Below are 24,175 nucleotides of genomic sequence, written 5' to 3' on the forward strand. Positions count from 1 at the left end.
AGACAGGGGGACATGGGGATATGGGGACAGGGGGACATGGGGACAGGGGGACATGGGGACAATGGGATCAATGGGGACAGGGGGACATGGGGACAATGTGACATGGGGACAATGGGACATGGGACAGGGGGACATGGGGACCTGGGGATATGGGGACAGAGGGACAATGGGGTCAATGGGGACAGGGGGACATGGGGACAATAGGACATGGGGACAATGGGGACATGGGGATATGGGGACAGGGGGACAATGGGACATGGGGACATGGGGACAATGGGACATGGGGACAATGGGGACATGGGACAGGGGGACAGAGGGACAATGGGACATGGGGACAATGGGGACATGGGACAGGGGGACAGAGGGACAATAGGACATGGGGACAATGGGGACATGGGGATATGGGGACATGGGGACAATGGGACATGGGGACATGGGGACAATGGGACAGGGGGACAATGGGGACATGGGACAGGGGGACAGAGGGACAATGGGACATGGGGACAATGGGACATGGGGACAGGGGGACATGGGGACATGAGGACAGGGGGACAATGGGGACAGGGGGACAGGGGGACAATGGGATCAATGGGGACATGAGGACAATGGGACGGGGGACAGGGGGACATGGGGACAGAGGGACAATGGGACATGGGGACAATGGGGACAGGGGGATATGGGGACAATGGGATCAATGGGGACATGGGGACAATGGGACATGGGGACAGGGGGACATGGGGACAGGGGGATATGGGGACAATGGAATCAATGGGGACAGGGGGACATGGGGACACGCTGTCCCCCCCTGACCCCCATGTCCCCCATGTCCCCCATTGTCCCCTCAGGCTCCGCCCCCTCCCTGTCCCGTCACATCCTGACCGTGGGCGACCCCGAGTTCCCGCCCCTCCCCCGGCGGGCGCGTCACCCCGTGTCCCCTCCCCCCCACTGTCCCCAACCCCCCCCTCCCCCGCGGCCACCGGGGGGCGACAGCAGCGACGGTGACAACGACGACGGTGACAACGACGACGGTGACAATGACAACGGTGACGTCACCCGGCGCTACTCCCGCTTCCCGCGCACCGTGGTGACAGCGCGGGGGCCACCGTGGCCCCTCCCCCACCGCCCCGCCCCCCCCATCCGGCAGCTGGACGGGGCGGGGGACAATGGGGACAATGGGGACAAGGGGGACAATGGGGACAAGGGACAACGGGGGGGACAAGGGACAGCGGGGGGTGCGCAACTGCCCTCCGACATCCTGGAGTTCGTGCTCAGGAACACGGTTGGGGACAATGGGGACAATGGGGGTGACGGGGACAATGGGGACGATGGGGGCGATGGGGACATTGGGGACAATGGGGACAATGGGGGCGATGAGGACAATGGGGACAATGGGGACGCGTGTCCTGTCTGGAACGTCAACCGCGTTGATGCCACCAATGGGGACGTCACCCATGGAAATGTCACCTATGGAGATGCCACCAATGGGGATGTCACCTATGGGGGTGGCACCTATGGATGTGGTGGCCCTGGAGGTGTCACCCGTGGAAGTGTCACCCATGGAGATGTCACCTATGGAGATGTCACCTATGGACGTGGTGGCCCTGGAGGTGTCACCCATGGAAGTGTCACCCGTGGACATAGTGGCCCTGGAGATGTCACCCATGGAAGGGTCACCCATGGAGATGCCACCAATGGGGACGTCACCCCTGGAAGTGTCACCTATGGACATGGTGGCCTTGGAAGTGTCACCTATGGACGTGGTGGCCCTGGAAGTGTCACCCATGGAAATGTCACCCATGGAGATGCCACCAATGGGGACGTCACCCATGAAAGTGTCACCTATGGACATGGTGGCCCTGGAGATGTTACCCATGGAAATGTCACCTATGGAGATGTCACCTATGGCCGTGGTGGCCCTGGAAGTGTCACCCATGGAAGTGTCACCCATGGACGTGTCCTCGATGGTCTTGGTGGCCCTGGAGGTGTCACCCGTGGCCGTGTCACCCATGGAGACGCCACCAATGGGGCCGTCACCCGTGGAGATGTCACCTATGGCAGTGTCACCTATGGAAGTGTCACCCATGGCAATGTCACCTATGGCGGTGCCACCTATAGGGATGTCACCTATGGGGACGTCACCCCCAGAAGCGTCACCAATGGCCACGGTGGCCCCGGAAGTGTCACCTATGGAGGTGCCACCCATGGCAACGTCACCCATGGCAACGTCACCCCCGGAGGTGCCACCAACGGCCACGCCGCCCCCCGTGATGACGTCACCGTCACCCGTGATGACGTCACCCGCGATGACGTCACCGGGGGCCACTGGGGGCCCCCCTGGGGACACAAGCGCCCCGGGGACGCCGTGGGGACGGGGACCAAGAGGCCACGGCTCGAGGACCCCAATGGGGACCCCAACGGGGACACCAACGGGGACACCAATGGGGACACCAGCGAGACCAGTGACACCAACGGGGACACCAGGTGGGGACACGGCGGCATCCCAGTTGGGTCATTGGGATCATCCCAGTTCATCCCAGTTGGGTCATTGGGACCATCCCAGTTCATCCCAGTTGGGTCCATCCCAGTTGGGTCACTGGGATCATCCCAGTTGAGTCCATCCCAGTTGGGTCATTGGGATCATCCCAGTTGGGTCCATCCCAGTTGGGTCCATCCCAGTTGGGTCCATCCCAGTGAATCCCAGTTGGGTCATTGGGATCATCCCAGTTGGGTCCATCCCAGTTGGGTCCATCCCAGTTGGGTCATTGGGATCATCCCAGTTCATCCCAGTTGGGCCATTGGGATCATCCCAGTTGGGTCCATCCCAGTCAATCCCAGTTGGGTCCATCCCAGTTGAGTCATTGGGATCATCCCAGTTGGGTCCATCCCAGTTGGGTCATTGGGATCATCCCAGTGAATCCCAGTTGGGTCATTGGGATCATCCCAGTTGGGTCCATCCCAGTTGGGTCCATCCCAGTTGGGTCCATCCCAGTGAATCCCAGTTGGGTCATTGGGATCATCCCAGTTGGGTCATTGGGATCATCCCAGTTGGGTCCATCCCAGTTGGGTCATTGGGATCATCCCAGTTCATCCCAGTTGGGCCATTGGGATCATCCCAGTTGGGTCCATCCCAGTCAATCCCAGTTGGGTCCATCCCAGTTGGGTCATTGGGATCATCCCAGTTGGGTCCATCCCAGTTGGGTCCATCCCAGTGAATCCCAGTTGGGTCATTGGGATCATCCCAGTTGGGTCCATCCCAGTTGGGTCCATCCCAGTTGGGTCATTGGGATCATCCCAGTTCATCCCAGTTGGGCCATTGGGATCATCCCAGTTGGGTATCTCATCCCAGTCAATCCCAGTTGGGTCCATCCCAGTTGAGTCATTGGGATCATCCCAGTTGGGTCCATCCCAGTCCATCCCAGTTGGGTCATTGGGATCATCCCAGTTGGGTCAATGGGACCATCCCAGTTGGGTCCATCCCAGTTGGGTCCATCCCAGTTGGGTCATTGGGATCATCCCAGTTAATCCCAGTTGGGCCATTGGGATCATCCCAGTTGGGTCATTGGGATCATCCCAGTTGGGTCCATCCCAGTTGGGTCCATCCCAGTTGGGTCCATCCCAGTTGGGTCATTGGGATCATCCCAGTTGGGTCATTGGGATCATCCCAGTTGGGTCCATCCCAGTTGGGTCATTAGGACCATCCCAGTTGGGTCAATGGGACCATCCCAGTTGGGTCCATCCCATTCAATCCCAGTTGGGTCATTGGGATCATCCCAGTTGGGTCAATGGGACCATCCCAGTTGGGTCCATCCCAGTTGGGTCCATCCCAGTCAATCCCAGTTGGGTCATTGGGACCATCCAGTTGGGTCCATCCCAGTTAATCCCAGTTGGGGACCTCTGACCCCTCCATGTCCCCACAGGTCCCCCCCGAGTGACGTCACCGCGGAGCCACCGTGGGAATGCGCAGGTGGGTCATTGGGGACAATGGGGACAATGACGACAATGGGGACATTGGGGACAATGGGGACATTGGTGCCATTGGGGACAATGGGGACTATGGGGACAATGGGGATGGGACCCTGAAGAGTCCCCATGTCCCCCTGTCCCATTGTCCCCATATCCCATTGTCCCCAATGTCCCCATTGGCCCCCAGGTGGCAGCTCGGAGGACGAGGCCCCTCCCCCCGCCGGCCCCTCCCCCCCCCGCCCCCAGCTGTGCTTTGAGATCAGCAACGAGGACGGGCTGAGCGTCACCGCCCCCTCCATCGAGGGTGACAGGGGACACGGGGACATGGGGGCGATGGGGACAATGGGGACAATGGGGATGATGGGGACAATGGGGACAATGGGGTCAATGGGGACAATGGGGTCAATGGGGACATTGGGGTCAATGGGGGTGATGGGGGCAATGGGGGCAATGGGGATAATGGGGACAATGGGGATGATGGTGACGATGAGGACAGTGGGGATAATGGGGACAATGGGGACATTGGGGGCAATGGGGATGATGGGGGCGATGGGGACAATGGGACATTGGGGACATTGGGGTCAATGAGGATGTTGGGTGCAATGGGGACATTGGGGGACAACGGGGACATGGGGGCATTGGGGATAATGGGGATAATGGGGATGATGGGGACATGGGGACAATGGGGATAATGGGGACATGGGGTCAATGGGGCAATGGGGATGATGGGGACAATGGGACAATGGGACAATGGGGACAATGGGGGCAATGGGGATAATGGGGATGATGGGGATGATGGGGATAATGGGGATGATGGGGACATGGGGACAATGGGGTCAATGGGGCAATGGGGATAATGGGGATGATGGGGACAATGGGACAATGGGGACAATGGGGGCAATGGGGATAATGGGGACAATGGGGGCAATGGGGATAATGGGGACATTGGGGTCAATGGGGATGATGGGGGTGATGGGGACAATGGGACAATGGGGACATTGGGTATGATGGGGATAATGGGGGCAATGGGGATGATGGTGACAATGGGGACAATGGGGATAATGGGGACATTGGGATAATGGGGATGATGGGGACAATGGGGATGATGGGGATGATGGTGACGATGAGGACAGTGGGGATAATGGGGACATTGGGGACATTGGGGTCAATGGGGATGTTGGGTGCAATGGGGACATTGGGGGACAATGGGGACATGGGGGCAATGGGGCAATGGGGATGATGGGGATGATGGGGACAATGGGGCAATGGGGACAATGGGGACATTTGGGTCAATGGGGATGATGGGGACAATGGGGACATTGGGGTCAATGGGGATAATGGGGACATGGGGACAATGAGGATGATGGGGACATTGGGGGATATGGGGACATTGGGGACATTGGGGATAATGGGGTTAATGGGGGTATTGGGGATATTGGGAGACATGGGGGACAAAGGGGACAATGGGGACAAAGGGGACAATGGGGATAATGGGGATGATGGAGATGATGGGGACAATGGGGATAATGGGGGAATATGGGGACATGGGGACATTAGGGGGACATTGGGGATAATGGGGTTAATGGGGGTATTGGGGATATTGGGAGACATTGGGGACAAAGGGGACAATGGGGATAAAGGGGACAATGGGGATAATGGGAGGATATGGGGACAATGCGGGGACAAGGGGACATGGGGGATGGTGGGGACAATGGGGACAATGAGAACGATGGGGACAATGGGGATGGTGGAGCTAATGGGGATATTGGGGACAATGGGGATAATGGGGGGACATTGGGGATAATGGGGGGTCAATGGGGACATTGGGGTCAATGGGGGGACATTGGGGACACTGGGGACATCGGGGCCATGGGGACACGGTGACACTGTCCCTGTCCCCAGGCGCCTGGCGCGCCGTCACCGAGAAGGTTCAGGAAGCTCGAGCCAACGCGCGGCTCCGACACCTCTCGTTCGCCGGTGAGCCCGGACGCCTGGGTCCCTCCCGGACGCCTGGGTCCCCCCTTGAACTCCTGGGTCCCTCCCGAACTCCTGGGTCCCTCCTGAACTCCTGTGTCCCCTCCCAGGCTCCTGGGTCCCTCCCGAACTCCTGGGTCCCTCCTGAACTCCTGGGTCCCTCCCAGGAACTCCTGGGTCCCTCCTGAACGCCTGGGTTCCCCCTTGAACTCCTGGGTCCCCCCTTGAACTCCTGGGTCCCTCCCGAACTCCTGGGTCCCCTCCCGAACTTCTGGGTCCCCTCCCAGACTCCTGGGTCCCTCCCGAACTCCTGGGTCCCTCCTGAACTCCTGGGTCCCTCCCAAACTCCTGGGTCCCTCCTGAACTCCTGGGGCCCCCTTGAACTCCTGGGACCCCCCTGAACTCCTGGGTCCCCTCCCGAACTTCTGGGTCCCTCCCCGGAACTCCTGGGTCCCTCCTGAACGCCTGGGTTCCCCCTTGAACTCCTGGGTCCCTCCCGAACTCCTGGGTCCCCCCCGAACTCCTGGGTCCCTCCCGAACTCCTGGGTCCCTCCTGAACTCCTGGGTCCCTCCCCGAACTCCTGGGTCCCTCCTGAACTCCTGGGGCCCCCCTGAACTCCTGGTCCCCCCTGAACTCCTGGGTCCCCTCTCGAACTCCTGGGTCCCCATCATGAACTCCTGGGTCCCTCCAGAACTCCTGGGTCCCTCCCGAACTCCTGGGTCCCCTCCTGAAGTCCTGGGTCCCTCCCGAACCCCAAAATCCCAACTGGTATCCTCTAATCGACCATTTTCTCCCCATTTGCCTCGGTGCACCATCACTTCCGGTCCCCGAGGCGCCTCGGTGCCACCTCTGCACCTCCCCCCCTCTGCCCCCGCGACCCCGAACTTTGGTTCCGTCCCCAACTTTTTGGTCCCTCCCCGAACTCCTGGGTTCCTCCCCGAACTCCTGGGTCCCTCCCCGAACTCCTGGGTCCCTCCCCGAACTCCTGGGTCCCCCCGCAGGGCTGAGCGGGTCCCGCTGGCTGGGGGTGCAGCACGAGGCCGTCGTGTTCCTGGTGGAGCAGCTGCCGGGGGCCGGTTTGTGCCCCCGGTACCAATTCCGGTACCACCCGCGCCGGGACCCCCCCCACCCCACCCCCCGAAACCCCTCGGGGTGCGCCCGGGCCGAGCTCTACGTGAGGTGGGTGCTGAGACCTCCCCCCGGGGCACCCATGGGTGGGGGGACCCCATAGGGTGATGGGGAACCCCCCATATTGGGTCATGGGGAACCCCCCCATAGGGTCACTGTGGGTCACTATGGGTGTCTGGGACCCCCATAGGGTCACTATGGGTGACTATGGGTGACTAGGACCCCCCATAGGGTCACTATGGGTCACTGGGACCCCCATAGGGTGACTGGGACCCCCTATAGGGTCACTATGGGTGACTGGGACCCCCATAGGGTGACTGGGACCCCCCCATAGGGTCACTATGGGTCACTATGGGTGACTGGGACCCCCCATAGGGTCACTATAGGTCACTGGGACCCCCCATAGGGTCACTATGGGTGACTGGGACCCCCATAGGGTGACTGGGACCCCCCATAGGGTCACTATGGGTGGCTGGGACCCCCCCATAGGGTGACTGGGACCCCCCATGGGGTCACTATGGGTGACTGGGACCCCCCATAGGGTCACTATGGGTCACTGGGACCCCCATAGGGTGACTGGGACCCCCATAGGGTCACTATGGGTCACTATGGGTGGCTGGGACCCCCCTATAGGGTGACTGGGACCCCCCCATAGGGTCACTATGGGTGACTGAGACCCCCATAGGGTGACTGGGACCCCCCCATAGGGTGACTGGGACCCCCCCATAGGGTCACCACCCATAAGTTGGGGGTTCACCCATTGGCTTGGGGTGTCACCCATTGGGTTGGGGGTCACCCATTGGGTTGGGGGTCACCCATTGGGTTGGGGGTCACCCATTGGCTTGGGGGATCACCCATTGGATTGAGGGTCACCTATGGGTGTTGTGAGGTCACCCATTGGTTTCGGGGTCACTTATGGGTGCTATGGGGTCACCCATTGGATTGGGGGGTCACCCATTGGCTTGGTGATTCACCCATTGGCTTGGGGGTCACTTATGGGTGCTGTGGGGTCACCCATTGGCTTGGGGTTTCACCCATTGGGTTGGGGGTTCACCCATTGGCTTGGGGGCCACCTATGGGTGCTATAGGGTCACCCATTGCATTGGGGATTCACTCATGGGCTTGGGGGTTCACCCATTGGGTTGGGGGTCACCTATGGGTGCTATGGGGTCACCCATTGGGTTGGGGGTCACCCATTGGCTTGGGGGTCACCTATGGGTGCTATGGTGTCACCCATTGGGTTGGGGGTCACCCATTGGCTTGGGGGTCACCTATGGGTGCTATAGGGTCACCCATTGGATTGGGGGTCACCCATTGGGTTGGGGGGTCACCCATTGGCTTGGGGGTCACCTATGGGTGCTATAGGGTCACCCATTGGCTTGGGGGTCACCTATGGGTGCTATAGGGTCACCCATATGTTCGGGGTTCACCCATTGGATTGGGAGTCACCCATTGGCTTGGGGGCCACCTATGGGTGCTATAGGGTCACCCATTGCATTGGGGATTCACCCATTGGCTTGGGGGTTCACCCATTGGGTTGGGGGTCACCTATGGGTGCTATGGGGTCACCCATTGGGTTGGGGGTCACCCATTGGCTTGGGGGTCACCTATGGGTGCTATGGGGTCACCCATTGGGTTGGGGGTCACCCATTGGCTTGGGGGTCACCTATGGGTGCTATAGGGTCACCCATTGGATTGGGGGTCACCTATGGGTGCTATAGGGTCACCCATTGGCTTGGAGGTCACCCATTGAGTTGGGGGGGTCACCCATTGGCTTGGGGGTCACCTATGGGTGCTATAGGGTCACCCATATGTTCGGGGTTCACCCATTGGATTGGGGGTCACCCATTGGGTTGGGTTTCACCTATGGGTGCTATGGGGTCACCCACTGGCTTGGGGTTTCACCCATTGGCTTGGGGGTTCACCCATTGGGTTGGGGGTCACCTATGGGTGCTATGAGGTCACCCATTGGCTTGGGGGTCACCCATTGGCTTGGGGGTCACCTATGGGTGTTGTGAGGTCACCCATTGGGTTGAGTTTCACCTATGGGTGCTATGGAGTCACCCATTGGCTTGGGGGGTCACCCATTGGCTTGGTGATTCACCCATTGGGTTGGGGGGTCACCCATTGGTTTGGTGATTCACCCATTGACTTGTGGGTCACCCACGGGTGCCGGGGGGGTCCCGCTGGGTGGGGGGCACCCATGGGTGCCTCAGCCGCCCCTCCCCCGCAGGAAGTGCACGTTCGACATGTTCAGCTTCCTGGCGTCGCAGCACCGGGCGCTGCCGCAGGGGGCGCCGCGCGACGAGGACGACGACGACGCCCAGAGCAAGGGCCCCCGGTGAGCCCGGACGCCTGGGTCCCTGCCGGACGCCTGGGTCCCCTCCCGGACGCCTGGGTCCCTCCCGAACTCCTGGGTCCCCTCCTGAATGCCTGGGTCCCTCCCGAACTCCTGGGTCCTTTGGGGAACTCCTGGGTCCCCCCTGAACTCCTGGGTCCCTCCTGAACGCCTGGGTCCCTATTGAACCTCCTGGGTCCCTCCCGAACTACTGGGTCCCTCCCGAACTCCTGGGTCCCCTCCCGGACGCCTGGGTCCCTTCCCGAACTCCTGGGTCCCTCCCGAACTCCTGGGTCCCTCTCGGATGCCTGGGTCCCCTCCTGAAATCCTGGGTCCCTCCCGGATGCCTGGGTCCCTCCTGAACTACTGGGTCCCCCCCGAACTCCTGGGTCCCTCCCCGAACTCCTGGGTCCCTCCCGAACTCCTGGGTCCCACCCTGAACTCCTGGGTCCCTCCCGAACTCTTGGGTCCCCCCCGAACTCCTGGGTCCCTCCCCGAACTCCTGGGTCCCTCCCGAACTCCTGGGTCCCCTCCCGAACTCCTGGGTCTCTCCCGAACTCCTGGGTCCCTCCTGAACTCCTGGGTCCCTCCCGGACGCCTGGGTCCCTCCTGGGTTGGGTTTCACCTATGGGTGCTATGGGGTCACCCATTGGATTGGGTCCCCTCCTGGGTCCCCTCCCGAACTCCTGGGTCCCCCCCGAACTCCTGGGTCCCTCCCTGCACTCCTGGGTCCCTCCCGCACTCCTGGGTCCCTCCTGGCTGGGGTGGAGCCCCCATGGCGGGGCTGTGGGAGGGGCTATGGGTGGGGCCCAGACGCCTGGGTCCCTCCCGAACGCCTGGGTCCCTCCCTGAACTCCTGGGTCCCTCCTGGGTTGGGTTTCACCTATGGGTGCTATGGGGTCACCCATTGGATTGGATCCCTTCCCGAACTCCTGGGTCCCCTCCTGCACTCCTGGGTCCCTCCTGGCTGGGGGTGGAGCCCCCGTGGCGGGGCTGTGGGAGGGGCTGTGGGTGGGGCCCGGACGCCTGGGTCCCTCCCGAACGCCTGGGTCCCCGCAGCCGCGCCGCCAGCCTGGAGCTGCCCCTGGCCATGCGGTTCCGGCACCTCAAGAGGAGCCACCGGGAGAGCGTCGGGGTGTACCGGTGGGTGTCCCCATGTCCCCTGTCCCCATGTCCCCATGTCCCCACGTCCCCATTGTCCCCCTGTCCCCCTGTCCCCCTGTCCCCCTGTCCCCATGTCCCCATGTGCCCTTGTCCCCATTGTCCCCATTGCCCCCAATGGCCCCATTGTCCCCATTGTCCCAATTGTCCCCATTGCCCCCCCTGTCCCCCTGTCCCCATGTCCCCCTGTCCCCTTGTCCCCTTGTCCCCATTGTCCCCATCGCCCCCATTGTCCCCATCGTCCCCATTATCCCCATTGCCCCCATTGCCCCTGATGTCCCCAATGTCCTCATTGCCCCCATTGCCCCCATCACCCCCATCGCCCCCAATGTCCCCAATGTCCCCAATGCCCCCATCACCCCCATCGCCCCCATCGCCCCCAATGTCCCCATCGCCCCCAATGTCCCCATCGCCCCCATTGTCCCCAGTGTCCCCATTATCCCCATTGCCCCCATTGTCCCCATCGCCCCCATTGTCCCCAGTGTCCCCATGTCCCCACTGTCCCCATCACCCCCATTGTCCCCATTGCCCCCATCACCCCCATCGCCCCCATTGTCCCCATGTCCCCAATGTCCCCATGTCCCCGTGTCCCCAGCTCCGCCATCCACGGCCGGGGTCTGTTCTGCAAGCGCAACATCGAGGCCGGCGAGATGGTCATCGAGTACTCGGGGATCGTCGTGCGCTCCGTCCTCACCGACAAGCGCGAGAAGTTCTACGACAGCAAGGTGGCACCTGGGGACACTTGGGGACACTTGGGGACACCTCGGGGACACCTTGGGGACACTTCAGGGGCACTTTAGGGACATTTCGGGACACTTCGGGGATGTTTTAGGGGCTCCTCACAAGCAGCTGGGAGGAGGTTGATGGTGAAGTGGGAGCTTGGGGACACTTTGGGGACACTTTAGGACGTTGGGGACACTTTGGGGACACTTTGGGGACACCTTATGGAGCTCAGGGTGTCCCGGTTGCCCCCCCAGGGCATTGGCTGCTCCATGTCCCCGTGTCTTGGTGATGTCCCCATGTCGCCATCCATCGATGGGGTCCCCATGTCCCACCCATTGACCATGACCCACCCATTGACCATGACCACCCATTGACCATGACCCACCCATTGACCATGACCCACCCATTGACCATGACCCATTGACCATGACCCACCCATTGACCATGACCCACCCATTGACCATGACCCATTGACCATGTCCCACCCATTAACCATGACCCATTGACCATGACCCATTGACCATGACCCATTGACCATGACCCACCCATTGACCATGACCCATTGACCATGACCCATTGACCATGTCCCACCCATTAACCATGACCCACCCATTGACCATGACCCACCCATTGACCATGACCCATTGACCATGACCCATTGACCATGACCCATTGACCATGACCCACCCATTGACCATGACCCATTGACCATGAACCATTGACCATGACCCATTGACCATGTCCCATCCATTGATGACGCCCCATCCATTGATGACGCCCCAACCATTGACCATGACCCAACCATTGACCATGACCCAACCATTGACCATGACCCAACCATTGATGACGCCCCACCCATTGATGACACCCCAACCACTGATGACACCCCAACCATTGATGATCCCCCAACCATTGACCGTGACCCAACCATTGATCATGTCTCATCTATTGATGATACCCCACCCATTGATGATGCCCCAACCATTGATGATGCCCCATCCATTGACGATCCCCCACCCATTGACCATGACCCAACCATTGATGACGCCCCATCCATTGGCCATGACCCATCCATTGACTTTGTCCCCAAGTCCCCATGTCCCAACCATTGATGATGTCCCAACCATTGATGATGTCCCAACCATTGATGATGCCCCAACCATTGACCATGACCCACCCATTGATGATCCCCCATCCATTGACCATGACCCAACCATTGATGACGCCCCAACCATTGACACTGACCCAACCATTGATGACGCCCCAACCATTCATGATCCCCCATCCATTGACGGTGCCCCAACCATTGATGACGCCCCAACCGTTGACCATGAGCCAACCATTGACCATGATCCATTGACCATGTCCCATCCATTGACCATGTCCCACCCATTGACCATGACCCAACCATTGACCATGACTCACCCATTGACCATGATCCATTGACCATGTCCCATCCATTGACCATGTCCCACCCATTGACCATGACCCACCCATTGACCATGACCCACCCATTGACCATGACCCAACCATTGACCATGACCCACCCACTGATGATGCCCCAACCATTGATGACGCCCCATCCATTGACCATGACCCAACCATTGACCATGATCCATTGACCATGTCCCATCCATTGACCATGTCCCACCCATTGACCATGACCCACCCATTGACCATGACCCAACCATTGATGACACCCCACCCATTGACCATGACCCAACCATTGACCATGACCCATTGACCATGTCCCACCCATTGATGATCCCCCAACCATTGACGATCCCCCAATCATTGATGACGCCCCAACCATTGACCGTGACCCATCCATTGACCATGATCCATTGACCATGACCCAACCATTGATGACACCCCACCCATTGATGATGCCCCATCCATTAATGACGCCCCATCCATTGGCCACGCCCCAACCATTGACCATGACCCACCCATTGACCATGACCCACCCATTGACCATGACCCAACCATTGACCATGACCCAACCATTGATGACACCCCAACCATTCATGATCCCCCATCCATTGACGGTGCCCCAACCATTGATGACGCCCCAACCGTTGACCATGACCCAACCATTGACCATGATCCATTGACCATGTCCCATCCATTGACCATGTCCCACCCATTGACCATGACCCAACCATTGACCATGTCCCATCCATTGACCATGTCCCACCCATTGACCATGACCCACCCATTGACCATGACCCACCCATTGATGATCCCCCAACCATTGACCATGACCCAACCACTGACCATGACCCAACCATTGACCATGTCCCACCCATTGATGATCCCCCAACCATTGACGATCCCCCAATCATTGATGACGCCCCAACCATTGACCATGACCCATCCATTGACCATGACCCAACCATTGATGACACCCCAACCATTGATGACACCCCACCCATTGATGATGCCCCATCCATTGATGACGCCCCAACCATTGATGACACCCCAACCATTGACCATGACCCACCCATTGACCATGACCCAACCATTGACCATGACCCATCCATTGACCATGACCCAACCATTGATGACACCCCACCCATTGATGATGCCCCATCCATTGATGATGCCCCATCCATTGATGACGCCCCAACCATTGATGACGCCCCAACCATTGATGACGCCCCAACCATTGACCATGACCCATCCATTGACCATGACCCAACCACTGATGACGCCCCATCCATTGATGACGCCCCAACCATTGACACTGACCCAACCATTGATGACACCCCACCCATTGACCATGACCCAACCATTGACCATGACCCATTGACCATGTCCCACCCATTGATGATCCCCCAACCATTGACGATCCCCCAATCATTGATGACGCCCCAACCATTGACCATGACCCATCCATTGACCATGATCCATTGACCATGACCCAACCATTGATGACACCCCACCCATTGATGATGCCCCATCCATTAATGACGCCCCATCCATTGATGACGCCCCAACCATTGACCATGACCCACCCATTGACCATGACCCAACCATTGACCATGACCCATCCATTGACCATGACCCAACCATTGATGACGCCCCACCCATTGACCATGACCCATCCATTGACCATGACCCAACCATTGATGACGCCCCATCCATTGATGACGCCCCAACCATTGACACTGACCCAACCATTGACCATGACCCAACCATTGACCATGACCCAACCATTGATGACCCCCCACCCATTGATGATGCCCCATCCATTAATGACGCCCCATCCATTGATGACGCCCCATCCATTGATGACGCCCCAACCATTGATGACGCCCCAACCATTGACCATGACCCATCCATTGACCATGACCCAACCATTGACCATGACCCACCCATTGACCATGACCCACCCATTGACCATGACCCACCCATTGACCATGTCCCAACCATTGATGACACCCCAACCATTCATGATCCCCCATCCATTGACGGTGCCCCAACCATTGATGACGCCCCAACCGTTGACCATGACCCAACCATTGACCATGATCCATTGACCATGTCCCATCCATTGACCATGTCCCACCCATTGACCATGACCCAACCATTGACCATGACCCACCCATTGACCATGATCCATTGACCATGTCCCATCCATTGACCATGTCCCACCCATTGACCATGACCCAACCATTGACCATGACCCACCCATTGACCATGATCCATTGACCATGTCCCATCCATTGACCATGACCCAACCATTGACCATGACCCAACCATTGACCATGTCCCACCCATTGACCATGACCCAACCATTGACCATGTCCCACCCATTGACCATGACCCAACCATTGACCATGATCCATTGACCATGTCCCATCCATTGACCATGTCCCACCCATTGACCATGACCCACCCATTGACCATGACCCACCCATTGATGATCCCCCACCCATTGACCATGACCCAACCATTGACCATGACCCAACCATTGACCATGACCCACCCATTGACCATGACCCAACCACTGATGACGCCCCATCCATTGATGACGCCCCAACCATTGACACTGACCCAACCATTAATGACACCCCAACCATTGACCATGACCCACCCATTGATGACACCCCACCCATTAATGACGCCCCATCCATTAATGACGCCCCATCCATTGATGACGCCCCATCCATTGATGACGCCCCACCCATTGACCATGACCCACCCATTGACCATGACCCATCCATTGACCATGACCCACCCATTGACCATGACCCAACCATTGACCATGACCCACCCATTGACCATGACCCACCCATTGACCATGACCCACCCATTGACCATGTCCCAACCATTGATGACACCCCAACCATTCATGATCCCCCAATCATTGATGACGCCCCAACCATTGACCATGACCCACCCATTGACCATGACCCATCCATTGACCATGCCCCAACCCCTGATGACGCCCCAACCACTGACGACGCCCCATCTATTTCTCGCCCCGCCCAGGGCATCGGCTGCTACATGTTCCGCATCGACGACGCCGAGGTGGTGGACGCCACCATGCACGGCTCGGCCGCGCGCTTCATCAACCACTCGTGCGAGCCCAACTGCTACTCGCGCGTCATCCAGGTGGAGGGACACAAGCGCATCGTCATCTTCGCGCTGCGCCGCATCCTGCGCGGCGAGGAGCTCACCTACGACTACAAGTTCCCCATCGAGGAGCCGCCCGCCAAGCTGCCCTGCAACTGCGGCGCCAAGCGCTGCCGCCGCTTCCTCAACTGAGCGCCCGTGGGTGCTACTGGGTGCCCTTGGGTGCTATGGGGTGTCTATGGGTGCTGGGGGGTGTCATTGGGTGCTGGGGGGTGTCCTTGAGGTCTGGAGAGTCCTTGGGTGCCCTTGGGTGCTATGGGGTGTCTATGGGTGCTGGGGGGTGTCATTGGGTGCTGGGGGGTGTCCTTGAGGTCTGGAGAGTCCTTGGGTGCCCTTGGGTGCTATGGGGTGTCTATGGGTGCTGGGGGGTGTCATTGGGTGCTGGGGGGTGTCCTTGAGGTCTGGAGAGTCCTTGGGTGCCCTTGGGTGCTATGGGGTGTCTATGGGTGCTGGGGGGTGTCATTGGGTGCTGGGGGGTGTCCTTGAGGTCTGGAGAGTCCTTGGGTGCCCTTGGGTGCTATGAGGTGTCTGTGGGTGCTGGGGGGTGTCATTGGGTGCTATGGGGTGGTCTTGGGTGCTATGGGGTGTCCTTGGGTGCCCTTGGGTGCTATGGGGTGTCTTTGGGTGTTATGGGGTGTTATGGGGTGTCTTTGGGTGCTATGGGGTGTCATTGGGTGTCATTGGGTGCTATGGGGTGGTCTTGGGTGCTATGGGGTGGTCTTGGGTGCTATGGGGTGTCCTTGGGTGCCCTTGGGTGCTATGGGGTGTCATTGGGTGTCATTGGGTGCTATGGGGTGTCGTTGGGGTCTGGACGGGGTCCTTGGGTGCTGGATGGGGTCCTTGGGTGCTATGGGGTGTCCTTGGGTGCCCTTGGGTGCTATGGGGTGTCTTTGGGTGTTATGGGGTGTTATGGGGTGTCTTTGGGTGCTATGGGGTGTCATTGGGTGTCATTGGGTGCTATGGGGTGGTCTTGGGTGCTATGGGGTGTCGTTGGGTGTCCTTGGGTGCTATGGGGTGTCCTTGGGTGTCCTTGGGTGCTATGGGGTGTCGTTGGGTGCTATGGGGTGTCATTGGGTGTCCTTGGGTGCTATAGGGTGTCCTTGGGTGTCATTGGGTGCTATGGGGTGTCATTGGGTGCTATGGGGTGTCATTGGGTGTCCTTGGGTGCTCAGGGGTGTCCTTGGGTGTCCTTGGGTGCTATGGGGTGTCATTGGGTGCTATGGGGTGTCATTGGGTGCCCTTGGGTGCTCAGAGGTGTCCTTGGGTGTCCTTGGGTGCTATGGGGTGTCCTTGGGTGCTATGGGGTGTCATTGGGTGTCCTTGGGTGCTATGGGGTGTCGTTGGGGTCTGGACGGGGTCCTTGGGTGCTATGGGGTGTCATTGGGTGCTATGGGGTGGTCTTGGGTGCTATGGGGTGTCCTTGGGTGCTATGGGGTGTCATTGGGTGTCCTTGGGTGCTCAGGGGTGTCCTTGGGTGTCCTTGGGTGCTATGGGGTGTCGTTGGGGTCTGGACGGGGTCCTTGGGTGCTATGGGGTGGTCTTGGGTGCTGGGGGGTGTCCTTGAGGTCTGGATGGCATCCTTGGATGCTGAGGGGTGTCCTTGGGTGCTGAGGGGCGTCATTGGGTGTCATTGGGTGTCCTTGGGTGCTATGGGGTGTCCTTGGGTGCCCTTGGGTGCTATGGGGTGTCTTTGGGTGTTATGGGGTGTTATGGGGTGTTATGGGGTGTCTTTGGGTGCTATGGGGTGTCATTGGGTGCTATGGGGTGGTCTTGGGTGCTATGGGGTGTCCTTGGGTGCTATGGGGTGTCATTGGGTGCTATGGGGTGGTCTTGGGTGCTATGGGGTGTCCTTGGTTGCTATGGGGTGTCATTGGGTGCTATGGGGTGGTCTTGGGTGCTCAGGGGTGTCCTTGGGTGTCCTTGGGTGCTATGGGGTGTCGTTGGGGTCTGGACGGGGTCCTTGGGTGCTGGATGGGGTCCTTGGGTGCTATGGGGTGTCTTTGGGTGTTATGGGGTGTTATGGGGTGTCTTTGGGTGCTATGGGGTGTCATTGGGTGCTATGGGGTGTCCTTGGGTGCTATGGGGTGTCGTTGGGGTCTGGACGGGGTCCTTGGGTGCTATGGGGTGGTCTTGGGTGCTGGGGGCTGTCCTTGAGGTCTGGATGGCATCTTTGGATGCTGAGGGGTGTCCTTGGGTGCTGAGGGGCGTCATTGGGTGCTATGGGGTGGTCTTGGGTGCTATGGGGTGTCCTTGGGTGCACTTGGGTGCTATGGGGTGTCTTTGGGTGTTATGGGGTGTTATGGGGTGTCCTTGGGTGCTATGGGGTGTCATTGGGTGTCCTTGGGTGCTCAGGGGTGTCCTTGGGTGTCCTTGGGTGCTATGGGGTGTCGTTGGGTGCTATGGGGTGTCATTGGGTGCCCTTGGGTGCTCAGGGGTGTCCTTGGGTGTCGTTGGGTGCTATGGGGTGTCATTGGGTGCCCTTGGGTGCTCAGGGGTGTCCTTGGGTGTCCTTGGGTGCTATGGGGTGTCGTTGGGTGCTATGGGGTGTCATTGGGTGCCCTTGGGTGCTATGGGGTGTCCTTGGGTGTCGTTGGGTGCTATGGGGTGTCATTGGGTGTCCTTGGGTGCTCAGGGGTGTCCTTGGGTGTCCTTGGGTGCTATGGGGTGTCGTTGGGGTCTGGACGGGGTCCTTGGGTGCTATGGGGTGGTCTTGGGTGCTGGGGGGTGTCCTTGAGGTCTGGATGGCATCCTTGGATGCTGAGGGGTGTCCTTGGGTGCTGAGGGGCGTCATTGGGTGTCATTGGGTGTCCTTGGGTGCTATGGGGTGTCATTGGGTGTTATGGGGTGTCCTTGGGTGATATGAGGCATCTTTGGGTGTCCTTGGGTGCTATGGGGTGGCCTTGGGTGCTATGGGGTGATCTTGGGTGCCCTTGGGTGCTATGGGGTGTCTTTGGGTGCTATGGGGTGCGCTTGGGTGTTACGGGGTGGTCTTGGGTGCTATGGGGTGTCTTTGGGTGTTATGGGGTGTCTTTGGGTGTTATGGGGTGTCTTTAGGTGCTATGGGGTGTCCTTGGGGGTCTGGACAGAGTCCTTGGGTGCCCTTGGGTGCTGGATGGGGTCCTTGGGTGCTATGGGGTGGCCTTGGATGCCATGGGGTGTCATTGGGTGCTATGGGGTGTCCTTGGGTGTCTTTGGGTGCTATAGGGTGTCTTTGGGTGTCATTGGGTGTTATGAGATGTCTTTGGGTGCTATGGGGTGTCATTGGGTGTTATGGGGTGTCTTTAGGTGCTATGAGTTGTCCTTGGGTGCTATGGGGTGTCTTTGGGTGTTATGGGGTGTCTTTAGGTGCTATGGGGTGTCCTTGGGTGCTATGGGGTGTCCTTGGGTGTCCTTGGGTGCTATGGGGGTGTCCTTGGGTGCTATGGGGTGTCATTGGGTGTCATTGGGTGCTATGGGGTGGTCTTGGGTGTCCTTGGGTGCTATGGGGTGTCCTTGGGTGCTATGGGGTGCCATTGGGTGTCATTGGGTGCTGGGGGGCGCCCTTGGGTGTAATGGGGTGTCTTTGGGTGCTATGGGGTGTCCTTGGGTGTAATGGGGTGTCTTTGGGTGTCCTTGGGTGCTATGGGGGTGTCTTTGGGTGTTATGGGGTGTCTTTAGGTGCTATGAGGTGTCCTTGGGTGCTATGGGGTGTCTTTGGGTGCTATGGGGTGTCTTTGGGTGTTATGGGGTGTCTTTAGGTGCTATGAGGTGTCCTTGGGTGCTATGGGGTGTCTTTGGGTGTTATGGGGTGTCTTTAGGTGCTGTGGGGTGTCCTTGAGTGCTATGGGGTGTCTTTGGGTGCTATGGGGTGTCTTTGGGTGTTATGGGGTGTCCTTGGGTGCTATGGGGTGTCCTTGGGTGCCCTTGGGTGCTATGGGGTGTCCTTGGGTGCTATGGGGTGTCCTTGGGTGATATGAGGCGTCATTGGGTGTCATTGGGTGTTATGGGGTGTGGTTGGGTGGCCTTGGGTGCTATGGGGTGTCCTTGGGTGCTATGGGGTGGTCTTGGGTGCTGGGGGGTGTCTATGTGTGATGGGGGTTGTTCTTGGGGTCTGGATGGCATCCTTGGGTGCTGAGGGGCGTCATTGGGTGTTCTTGGGTGCTATGGGGTGTCCTTGGGGTCTGGAGAGTCCTTGGGTGCCCTTGGGTGCTATGGGGTGTCATTGGGTGCCCTTGGGTGCTATAGGGTGTCATTGGGTGTCATTGGGTGCTATGGGGCGTCTTTGGGTGCTGGGGGGCGCCCTTGGGTGTCCTTGGGTGCTGGATGGGGTCCTTGGGTGCTATGGGGTGTCCTTGGGTGCTGGGGGGTGTTGGGTGGGGGGAGGAGAGAGGGGGAGGGGATGGAGGTGACTTCAGGTCAATGAGGAGATGATGAGAGTCAATGGGGGCACCCAAGAGGCAACTGGGGGCACCCAATGGTCATGGGGGGCACCCAGTGGTCATGGGGGCACCCAATGGTCGTGGGGGCACCCAAGAGGCAACTGGGGGCACCCGGTTTTAATGGGGAGCACCCAAGAGTCAATGGGGGACACTCAACAGGCAACTGGAAGACCCAAGAGTCAACTGGGAGCACCCAATGGTCATGGAGAGCACCCAATGGTCATGGAGAGCACCCAATGGTCAACTGGGGGACCCAACAGTCAACTGGGAGCACCCAATGGTCATGGAGAGCACCCAATGGTCATGGAGAGCACCCAATGGTCAACTGGGGGCACCCAATGGTCATGGAGAGCACCCAATGGTCAACTGGGGGACCCAACAGTCAACTGGGAGCACCCAATGGTCATGGAGAGCACCCAATGGTCAACTGGGGGCACCCAATGGTCATGGAGAGCACCCAAGGGTCAACTGAGGGCACCCAATGGTCATGAGGAGCAGCCAATGGTCATGAAGAGCACCCAATGGTCATGGAGAGCAACCAATGGTCAACTGAGGGCACCCAATGGTCATGGAGAGCAACCAATGGTCAACTGGGGGCACCCAATGGTCATGGAGAGCACCCAGTGGTCAACTAGGAGGACCCAAGAGTCAACTGGGGGCACCCAATGGTCATGAGGAGCACCCAATGGTCATGAGGAGCACCCAATGGTCATGGAGAGCAACCAATGGTCAACTGAGGGCACCCAATGGTCAACTGGGCGGACCAAAGAGTCAACTGGGGGCACCCAGTGGTCAACTGGGGGCACCCAAGAGTCAATGGGGGACACCCAGTGGTCAGGAGGAGCACCCACCAGTCAACTGGGAGCACCCAGTGGTCATGGGGGCACCCAATGGTCAACTGGGGGCACCCAAGAGTCAACTGGAAGGACCCAAGAGGCAACTGGGGGCACCCAGTGGTCAACTGGGGGCAGCCAATGGTCATGGGGGCACCCAAGAGTCAACTGGGAGCACCCAATGGTTATGGGGAGCACCCAAGAGTCAACTGGGGGCACCCAAGAGTCAATGGGGGGCACCCAATGGTCATGGAGAGCACCCAATGGTCATAGAGAGCACCCAATAGTCATGGGGGGCACCCAAGAGTCAACTGGGGGCACCCAATGGTCATGGGGAGCACCCAATGGTCATGGGGGCACCCAATGGTCATGGGGGGCACCCAATGGTCATGGGGGCACCCAATGGTCATGGAGAGCACCCAGTGGTCATGGGGGCACCCAGTGGTCATGGGGAGCACCCAATGGTCATGGGGAGCACCCAATGGTCATGGGGGCACCCAATGGTCATGGGGGCACCCAATGGTCATGGAGAGCACCCAATGGTCATGGGGGCACCCAATGGTCATGGGGAGCACCCAATGGTCATGGGGGCACCCAATGGTCATGGGGGCACCCAAAAGTCAACTGGGAGCACCCATGGGTGACACAGGGACACCCTGAGACCCCCACCCATCGGTGACCCCCCCCCCAAATTGGGTGACCCCCCCACCAATCGGTGACCCCCCACCCATTGGTGACCCCCCACCCACCGGTGACCCCCCCACCCATTGGTGACCCCCCCCCCCCCCCCCCCCCAAATTGGGTGACCCCCCCACCCACCGATGACCCCCCACCCATCGGTGACCCCCCCACCCATCGGTGACCCCCTCCACCCATTGGGTGCCCCCCACCCATTCGTGACCCCCCACCCATCGGTGACCCCCCACCCATTGGTGACCCCCCACCCACCGGTGACCCCGCACCCATTGGGTGCCTCCCCACCCATTGGTGACCCCCCACCCATGGGTGTCACTCCCAGCCCATCCCCCCCCCCCTTTGTAAGATTTTTGGGGCTTTTTTACGCACTTTGGGGTTTTTTGGGGGTTTTTAATGTTTTTTTGGGGCAATTTCGGTTGGTTTTGGGGTTTGTTTTGTATTTTAATTTAAAGGCGGCGGAAGCTCCGCCCACAATAAAGAGACTGGAGGGACCCAGGAGTTCGGGAGGGACCCAGGAGTTCGGGAGGGACCCAGGAGTTCGGGAGGGACCCAGGAGTTCAGGGGGGGGGACCCAGGCGTTCGGGAGGGACCCAGGCGTTCGGGAGGGACCCAGGAGTTCGGGAGGGGACCCAGGAGTTCGAGGAGGGACCCAGGAGTTCGGGAGGGACCCAGGAGTCCGGGGAGGGACCTAGGAGTTCGGGGAAGGACCTAAGAGTGCGGGGAGGGACCCAGGAGTTCGGGAGGGACCCAGGAGTTCGGGAGGGACTCAGGAGTCCGGGGAGAGACCCAGGAGTTCGGGAGGGACCCAGGAGTTCCCCAAAGGACCCAGGAGTTCGGGAGGGACCCAGGAGTTCGGGAGGGACCCAGGAGTTCGGGGAGGGACCCAGGAGTTCGGGGAAGGACCCAGGAGTTCGGGCGGGGAGGGACCCAGGAGTTCGGGAGGGACCCAGGAGTCCGGGGAGAGACCCAGGAGTTCGGGAGGGACCCAGGAGTTCGAGAGGGACCCAGGAGTTCCCCAAAGGACCCAGGCGTTCGGGAAGGACCCAGAAGTTCGAGGAGGGACCCAGGTGTCCGGGGGGGGGACCCAGGAGTTTGGGGAGGGACCCAGGAGTTCGGGAAGGACCCAGGAGTTCGGGAGGGGACCCAGGAGTTCGAGGAGGGACCCAGGAGTTCGGGGAGGGACCCAGGAGTTCAGGAGGGACCCAGGAGTTCGGGAGGGACCCAGGAGTTCGGGAAGGACCCAGGAGTTCGGGAGGGGACCCAGGAGTTCGAGGAGGGACCCAGGAGTTCGGGGAGGGACCCAGGAGTTCAGGAGGGACCCAGGAGTTCGGGAGGGACCCAGGAGTTCGGGGAGGGACCCAGGAGTTCGGGGAAGGACCCAGGAGTTCGGGCGGGGAGGGACCCAGGAGTTCGGGAGGGACCCAGGAGTTCCCCAAAGGACCCAGGAGTTCGGAGAGGGACCCAGGAGTTCGGGAGGGTCCCAGGAGTTCGGGAGGGACCCAGGAGTTCCCCAAAGGACCCAGGCGTTCGGGAGGGACCCAGGAGTTCGGGAGGGACCCAGGAGTTCGGGAGGGACCCAGGAGTTCCCCAAAGGACCCAGGAGTTCCCCAAAGGACCCAGGAGTTCGGGAGGGGTCCCAGGAGTTCGGGTGGCGACCCAGGAGTTCGGGAGGGGACCCAGGAGTTCGGGAGGGACCCAGGAGTTCCCCAAAGGACCCAGGCGTTCGGGAGGGACCCAGGAGTTCGGGAGGGACCCAGGAGTTCGGGAGGGACCCAGGAGTTCCCCAAAGGACCCAGGAGTTCGGGAGGGACCCAGGAGTTCGGGAGGGACCCAGGAGTTCGGGGAAGGACCCAGGAGTTCGGGAGGGACCCAGGAGTTCCCCAAAGGACCCAGGCGTTCGGGGAGGGACCCAGGCGTTCGGGTGTATCCCCCCTCCCCCCCCCCCGCAATAAAACCGCCACGTTGGGGGTTCCAAGTCCGCGGTGACATCACTGAGGGCAGTGACGTCACGGGGATCCCCTCCCCTGGCCCCGCCCCCTGGCGCCGTATTTAAAGGGCCCCTCCCTTTTATTTGTGGGAACAGAGGAACCCCGAGAGCACAGGTGACACTTTCGGGACAATTGGGGACATTGGGGGACACTGGGGGGGTGGGGACATTGGGGACAATAGGGGACATGGGGGGACATTGGGGACAATTGGGGACATGGGGGTCAAGGGACACATTGGGGGACATTGGGGGACATTGGGGGACATGGGGGTTGGGGACATTGGGGACAATGGGGACATTGGGGGCAATAGG

The 24,175-nt window shown here is 59.9% G+C and overlaps 1 protein-coding gene across 1 annotated transcript; it reads left to right on the forward strand.

The window, feature by feature from the left end:
• Positions 1-1,272: 1,272 nt before the first annotated feature.
• On the forward strand, positions 1,273-21,476 carry LOC308052641 (uncharacterized protein; the record flags this gene model as incomplete). Its single annotated transcript, XM_080364699.1, has 10 exons — positions 1,273-2,481; positions 3,918-3,964; positions 4,151-4,267; positions 5,866-5,940; positions 6,940-7,117; positions 9,300-9,407; positions 10,464-10,547; positions 11,161-11,290; positions 15,786-16,067; positions 20,507-21,476. Coding segments are annotated over 9 exons (2,224 nt in total), but the record flags the coding sequence as incomplete, so codon positions are not given.
• Positions 21,477-24,175: the final 2,699 nt, after the last annotated feature.

The sequence above is a fragment of the Nesoenas mayeri genome, assembly GCF_963082525.1.
Source record: "Nesoenas mayeri genome assembly, contig: SCAFFOLD_185, whole genome shotgun sequence".
NCBI lineage: Eukaryota > Metazoa > Chordata > Aves > Columbiformes > Columbidae > Nesoenas > Nesoenas mayeri.